The sequence below is a fragment of the Akebia trifoliata genome, chromosome 4 (assembly GCF_017979445.1).
Source record: "Akebia trifoliata isolate Shusen 1 chromosome 4, ASM1797944v1, whole genome shotgun sequence".
NCBI classification, from domain to species: domain Eukaryota; kingdom Viridiplantae; phylum Streptophyta; class Magnoliopsida; order Ranunculales; family Lardizabalaceae; genus Akebia; species Akebia trifoliata.
In genome coordinates this window covers 19,607,913-19,616,226 of record NC_141378.1, presented here as the reverse complement: position 1 = coordinate 19,616,226, position 8,314 = coordinate 19,607,913, and the positions used below count along the sequence as shown (strand labels likewise).

Here is an 8,314-nt window from a genome sequence, read left to right as displayed (position 1 = left end):
AGAAAAGATAATAAAAAGAGTTAAGAGGAAAGATAGTAAAATTAGAGGGGTATTATTGAAAAATGAGTAGAAGATGAAGGATAGTAAAATTAGGTGGATATTATTACAAAGGGGGGGAGGGAGATGATAGATAATAAAGTTAAAAGGGTGAAAAGAAAATGCAATAAAATGATAAGAGTGGATCTCACAAACTTTAGCTGGATGGAACATTTATTCTCTACAAAACTGTAGCAAAGTGGGTCTACAGTTATGTTTTATTATATAGGTTTGCTTTATTAACAAGTCTATAGGTTAGGTTTTGTTCCCTCAAGAAATGACACTATAAGATATTGACCATACAAAAAAAAAAGAAAACCTATAATTGAGATTTTATGTGTATCTCAACAATACATATCTTGATGATAGTTATCTCAAGGATAATTTTCAACCTCCAGATTTCTTTTTTTTCCTTACATGGTTAAGTTCTTTTGTCATTTTTGGAGTTAACAGAACCCAACCCATATAGATGCATATAAGCTCTTCTGAGAAACAAGAAATTTAGTGTTCAAGAAATTATAAACATTTTATCTGCATTATGACTATTGAAATTGCATTTTACATGTATAGGTTATCCTCAATGTTATGTTAATACTAGAGAAAAGGCTTTAGACATTGCTTTTAAATATGTCAATTCTTTACACAGAAAAGTACATGTAAAAGACGGCTTTTAGACACTGGTTTTTCCAAATATAAATCAATGTCTAAAGTCCCACACCTTTTTGCTGGTAACCTCCATCCTTGAAAATTGCAATTTAGATTTAAAATTTGATGTTTGTTTAAAATATAGTGATGTCTAAAGTCTTTTTTGTAATGTGCCAATAGAAAACTTCTAAGTTTTATCTTAATAACTTTCTAAGACATTCATTATCATCTGATCTAGTAATAATTATATAGTTGTCATCAGATATCAAAGAAACCCAAAATTCCTCTTCAACAATACTACTAGAGAAGTGACATTTGTATCCACGCCTTAGACCACCCTAGGGATACTAAATAGAAACTCGAAGAATACCCAACAAGCTTTGAGAGAAGATAGGAGACGAGAGAATTTATGTAATTCTCTAATATGTCGTCAGCATCTTATTGCACTACTCATAGTGCAACAGCACTCCTTATGTCTATAGCTTGACACTCACTCCTAATAGGAGTATTTTTTGTTGTGTGGCACTATGATGGGATCCACATGGACACCCAATCAAACCAATGGTAATCTAATGTTGAGCATGGATCGAACACACGACCTCACAAAACCAACTTTGAAAACTTCAAGAACTTAGGCCTACAACAAATTTGTTAAGTATTAAATCGAAGAACTTTGCATTATTTAAATCTTGTACACCCGATTTCTAATTAATGTATGAAAGCATTTGGAGGATAATCTATCTACAAATTCATGTGGTCTTCCCCCTGGATGTAGAATCTTCTTTTGATATTGTGGAATTTGAAACCTAAATCTCTATCTTAGAATCCTTGGAAAATAATTCAGTATGAGGTTACTATGTCAAAAAAGGGGTAAATTCAATGCCAAAGTAGTGAGGGAAGCTTTGGGTATTTAAAAAATAAATAAATAATTTAAGAGTCTGAGGATAAGGAATCTTATTTAAAATCCACCATTCATTTATAAAAATAGCATATAGATGTAGGAAATGGAGTAGCATTTGGGTGAAGGTGTCACTTAGCTAAGTTGGTTAAAATCCAAGTGTTGATACCTTGACTTGGTTCAAAACTCACTATCACCTACTAATTACTAACCACTACCTTGTAGTGTGTATTGGTTAGGATTTAGAGAGGAATTGAAATTTTCCAATAACTTTACTTGGCTTCTTTGTGCTTCTAATTAATATTGAAAGGGGTTACAAAATCTAACTTGGATATACACCCAGTACTTCATCATAGTTCAAGAAAATTGAATCTTGATTTAGGTGAGTTCAAGTGTTTTACATTTACTACTACATGTGATTAACACAAAAGTTCCAATTCCTTAGTAAAACACTAGTCTCGGATAAAATTGAGTCGTCTCACCAAGAAAGATCGACTATAGAAATTGGTGGTAATTTACATGTACACCCCTTCAAGTCCAGTGTAAAGAAGTGAAAATGTACAGGTGAAGGAACAAGACAATTAGAAAGAAAGTGAAGAAAATAGTTGGCACGAGAAAGAAAGACAAGAATTAATAAACACAAATCAAAATAAAAAGAACATGACTTAGAATTTGCGGTTCAGCAAGATTGCCAACATCCACAGGCGGTGACGAGATTCTTTCACTATTTCCATGAAAAACAGGATTACAATCTCAATACCTCCTAGTAAAACTGAAAATCTCCCTTAGAGAAGTCCTAAAATGAGTTTACTGTGAATTTATATTTTGCACAAAGATGAAATTGCCCCTAGGGTAAAAGCTGGACCCATGCATAGAGTCACTCCTAATGTATATTCCATTCTACAAAGAGAGTACAAGGCACATACATAATAGATCGAAAGCATACAATCAATGGATATTGTGAGTGGAAAAATAGATCCAAAATAAACATAAAGAGAAAAATCCAACAGAATACCCATAGAGTAGAATGTAGTAATTGATTTCATGGGTACCCATCTTTTATTCTCTTTAATGGAGCTATAAAAGAGACTGTATTTATAATGAGATGTACTTGCACAGTTCCTATTATTGTTGAATACATGAGGATAACTATAAAGGAATGCAAACATTTTTGGATACCCTTATTGCTAGAGCTGATCAAGTTGTAGCCAAAAGTTCAAAGAACCTTTTCTATTTTTAGTGCCTTTCCATGTGGGTTCCAAGGAACATTTTTGTGACAGATATATTAAGGCCCATGTGTTAAAGAAAGTGCATACCATTTATGTCAAAAGTAAGAAAAACAATAATTAAAAAGCTCTTCAAAGTTCCAACACTATCATAATCAGTAGAAGAACAAACTCAAACAATACTTCTCCTCATTATGCCGGAAAAATGGACCCAATATATTTCAGTCAAATACTCTCACATTTAGGCTTTAAAGTTCCAAAAGATTCCCTACTCAAAATCAAGCATTAGAAATTTAGTCCAAGAAATAACAATAAGTGGAGTGTTAGAATTCTTCCTTAGTAGATCCTGAAGCACTTCTGGTCATTGGGATTCACATTACACAAATCTGGATGACCATCAGATGATCTATAGTATAATGGATAATACCATGAAAGAGAACTCTTTAGGACAAAGAAACAGTTAACATGTTCAAATAGCTGTCCGCAAACCAAGTAAATATAAGAAACACTAATGTAAATGGAAGGGAAAAACAAACAAATCTCTGATGTTTTATTAGGGAATACTAAAAGAAACACTATCCTCACTATTAGTACAAGTTTTCACCACCCTTGTACAGACCAGTTACTGCGATCCGAAGTACGCTGACTCCACAAAATCACTTTCATGTAGCACCCCTTGCTGGAAACCTGAGTAATTGGAGATAGGAGGGTAAACTGAAGAACCCATATCAACCCAACTACTGGTTTCTGCTGAATTAGTTCCAGTAGTGCTTCCCTTTATCATGTCTTCTACTCCATAGAGACACTCCAATCCCTCTAATTTATGTGGGTTGCTATAAACCATCTCATCAAAATCAAATGTAAAACTTTCTAGTCCTTGCAACATGTCAATATTCACTCCCTCGACGTTACACTGTTCGTTAGGAAATTTAGAACAATTGTTGTTCAAGGAATTCATGGAGGCCAAAGGAGATAATGAATTCTCATAAAATTGTTGTTGAGTAGAGGAGACATCAAAGTTAGTTGGGCATTGTAGACTCATTCCATTGTCATTGGGTTGTTGATGATCATTAGAAAATCTTCCTCCAATCTTGATCAATAATTTTCTAATCGATGAATGATCGTAGGAAGAAGAGTTTTGATTTGGGAACGGCATGGAAATGGGTATTGGTGGTTCTGGCAAGTAAGGGTTTTGTGAAACATTATTGGTCATGGCCACCATACAATCTCCATTCACTTTCTTCGTCTCTTGTTTCATGCAGTTAATTCTACGAGCTTGTTGTTCCTTTCGCTGCTTACCCAAGAGCTTCTTCTTCAGCCTTGTATTCCAATAGTTCTTTATATCGTTATCGGTTCTTCCTGGTAATTGTGCTGCTATAATGGACCATCTGATCATACAAACAACACAACATGTTTAGATCAGTTTAAACCCATAAACAAATTAATATGAAGTCTTGAACCAAAAAATACAATAAAAAATCATTAATTTAGGTAATATTATTGAAGAATGCTTGCCTGCTTCCAATACTTATATAAAGGCTGCAAATTATGTTATCTTCTTCCTCTGTGAATCCTCCATGCTTGATATTCGGGCGGAGATAATTCAACCACCTGAGACGACAGCTCTTCCCGCATCGCTTAAGGCCTAAACCAAGAAATTTTCACATAAGTTTACTTGAAATTTCAACATCTTACAAGAGAAAAATAAAGAGAAGATTTGTTTCTGTTTAGTACCAATTTTCTGTGGCAAAGCGATCCAGTTACCGCCGGTTCCATGCTGTTCAATATAGGTCTTGAGCTTGTGATCTTCTTCAGGTGACCATGGGCCCTTCTTAACATTCGCTTTGTCGCAACAAGGAGCTCTCCCCATGATTTCTTTGTGCTGTTGTAAGGTTTAAAGTTAGCTTATCTTCTTCAATTGTTGATGCTAATGGTCTATATGAAAGAGAGAGAGAGAGAGATTATGATTGGTGGAATATTGTATGGTTCCTGGAATAGTCACCACATCAAAAGGGGTGTGGCATAAGGATGACCCTTAATGAATAAAAAAGAGAGGTGGATTTAGCATGCCAGAGGAGAAGACTAGGGGTTTTCTTCTTGTCTTGCTTAGTCCAGAATCTATCATATATTGTGTAAGATGTCACTTTAACATTAATAAATTAATAAAAATGATTTTCTCACTCGATCAATACTCGGCTGATGTGGCATGGATAAGGAGCCGTAGATCTTTTTTCCTTGGGATTTATAACTGCATTTGTGCAATGTCGGCCGAATATTGATCCAGTGAACACTTACTAATTTGAAAATCAGCACTCTAATAATTAATAGAATAATGCTAAAGTGACCTCAAGACGCACATTGTGCATCCTGCCGTGAAGCGTATGGAACCATAATGCTTTTCCTCAAAATATAAGATCTATGGTTCCTATCTACTTTCACATCAAGATGTGCATATGAGATTCAATCTTGACGTCACTCCAGCATGACTCTAATTAATATCATATTATGTCGTATGAATCACACTTTTAATGACCCAACAATAATCTGCTTGAATCGATTTGTGACTGGGTCCCAAACTTGGTGAAATCAACACAAGCATTCAACTCAAAAAAATATTAAATCAACTCATAAACTCGGCCGAGTTAGCAAATGCATCCAACTTATTTGGCTATATATAATAATTGTGTGGAGAACAAAAAAAAAAATTATAAATTTAATATATTTTAGAGAGCTGCTCTTGACACCCATCTTTTACTTATTACACCTAAAAAAAATGTAGAAAATAAGTTAATGATTGAAAATAAGTAAAGGGTATTAATGAAAGTATTATCTTTTTTATATGATCTTAATCATAATTGAAAGTGTTTGAATGAGTGTTGTAATGTTGAAATTAAAATTTGAGCTAAACATTTGTAATGTTTGAAGAGTGGTGTGTCTTAATTTTTAATTTGGGTGTGATAAATAATTTAAGAGATTGGGATGTGGTAAGTAAAAGTTAGGGTGCCAATCGCAGTTATCATATTTTATTCAATTCATCCCAGGCAACTCACGTGTATGTACATACTAAGGTAGGCTCCGGAGAAGTAATCTCGAAGGATGAGGTCACCCCAAACCACATGGATAGGCAAAAATAATCGCTATTGGAGGGCGTATGGACTGACAATTTGCCCCGACCCATCATGTCATGTAAAGACGTAATTAATCCCGAAATCCAGTGTCCTTATCTAACCAAGAGCGGGTGCCAAAGGGTCATGACTTTGAGTTGTGAGGGCCAACACAGCATCGACACGGCAGGAACCAAATCGAAGTCTCGAAATAAGCGCGTGTCACAATATGAGAAGGGGCAAAGTATGTGGCGAATACGAGGTATGACACAAGATTAAGAAATGTATTAAGCAATTTGATAAGTATTCTCAAAAATCTATAAATAGGATTTTTATATATAACGTAAGGTACAAAATCTTCGTCTTTACCAACTTAAATTAGATCTATTGTCTTCCTTCTGACTTGATCGAAAAAGTCTTTTTAGGAAAAATGATCAGAAAATCTCACGAAGAACAATTAAGTAGTTCAATTTCATCTCTTCTTATTTCTAAATTTTACTCTCATGATTGGGAACTAATTAAGTAGGATTGTCACATGATTGAATTAGACCCGAAGTCTAATATGTTCTAATCCGATAATCAAAAGTTGTGATCAAGGGTTTGGATTTTGATGAGACCATTTGGTAATTGGTTGAATTGGTTTTGGATCAACGATTTATCTCAATCTGACAATGTGTTTGAAATATACAACTGATTTGCATTTTTACTTTTTTAAGATACATGGTGTATATTGTATATTTTAAGTATGTGAAATGATAATTTGACTCGAAAAAAAGATACTCAAAATTCACTCAATTGCACATAACCATAGATATTTTCCTTGTGTATCCCAAGGAAGAAAGTTTATGGTTCTATGCACTTGCCACGGCACTTGAGTGAATTTTAAGTATTTTTTTTAAGTTAGTTTAGCACGACTCTTTAAATATGCTTTTATCAGTCAAATCAAGTTGGATTGCAATTGAATTTGGAATAACACATATCATATCAGACTGCACGGACTTAAAAACGACTATTCCAATTGCATTCAGATCAAATAACTTTCTTATCGCATGGGTCCAATCCCATTTGAAATAACAACTGTGTGATCATCTACAAAGGGTCTATACATCAAATGGTTAAGGTTAGTTAATCAAGCTAAATTTTGGTCCAAGGGGTTGCAAATATATATATATATATATATATATATATGGGTCCCGTTCAGCACCCTAAGCTTTACCACACACTTTAACAAACGTGTTTTGTCTTACATGGATTAAAAGTTTTGGAATGGGCTGATTTTTGGTGAGAATGATCTCTATGGTGAGGAGATCATCCTCACCAAAAATCAGCTAATTCCAAAACTTCTAACCCCATCAAAAATGGTTTACAAAAAATGGACGGTCCACGATTTTTCAACGTGTAAACATGGGGCTAAACATTTTAGAATGGGCTGATTTTTGGGGAGGATGATCTGCTAATCATAGAGATCATCCTCACCAAAAATCTTGGGGAGGATGATCTGCTAATCATAGAGATCATCCTCACCAAAAATCAGCCCATTCCAAAACTTCTAACCCATGTAGGACAAAAAACGTTTGTTAAAGTGTGTGGTAAAACTTAGGGTGCTGAACATTTCCCTATATATATATATATATATATATATATATATATATATATATATATATATATATATATATATATATATGTATGGGGGGTGTTCAATGACCAACTTTTTGGCAAAACATTTTTCAAAACATGAGTTAGAGGTTTTGGAATGAGTTGATTTTTGGTGAGGATGATCTCTACGGTTGAGGAAATCATCATCACTAAAAATCAGCCCATTCCAAAACTTCTAACCTCATCAAAAACAGTTTACAAAAAATGGACAGTCCACGATTTTTCAACTTGTAAACATGGGTTAGAAGTTTTGAAATGGACTGATTTTTGGTGAGGATGATTTCCTCACTGTAGAGATCATCCTCACCAAAAATCAGTCCATTCCAAAACTTCTAACTCATGTTTTGAAAAATGTTTTGCCAAAAAGTTTGTCATTGAACGCTACCCCTATATATATATGGGGCGGATCATGAGATATATGTAAAAATAATGGTTTTTCAAAATATAGGTTAGAGGTTTTGGATTGAACTGTTTTCTATGATGAGAAGATCATCCTCACAAAAAATCAGCTCAATCTGAAACTTGTAAATCCATTAAAAGTGATTTACAAATTATTGATAAAAATTTGACGATCTAAATTCTAAATCACTTTTGATAGGGTTAAAAATTTTAGATTGGACTAATTGTTTTTTTTTTAAATAATCTTCTAATCATAAAGTTCATCCTCACAAAAAATCAGTTCAATCCAAAACCTCTAACTCATATTTTGAAAATTTATTATTATTGCATTGTTTTTACACGTGTCCGAT

The 8,314-nt window shown here is 33.8% G+C and overlaps 1 protein-coding gene across 1 annotated transcript; it reads right to left on the bottom strand.

Moving 5' to 3' along the window:
- Positions 1–3,219: 3,219 nt before the first annotated feature.
- Positions 3,220–4,779, bottom strand: LOC147404359 (transcription factor RAX3-like). Its single transcript, XM_086437732.1, has 3 exons — positions 4,540–4,779; positions 4,321–4,450; positions 3,220–4,193 (listed from the first exon to the last, which is right to left on the bottom strand). The coding sequence occupies exons 1-3, from the start codon at positions 4,673–4,675 to the stop codon at positions 3,428–3,430; spliced, it is 1,032 nt and encodes a 343-aa protein (XP_086293858.1). The 5' UTR covers positions 4,676–4,779; the 3' UTR covers positions 3,220–3,427.
- Positions 4,780–8,314: the final 3,535 nt, after the last annotated feature.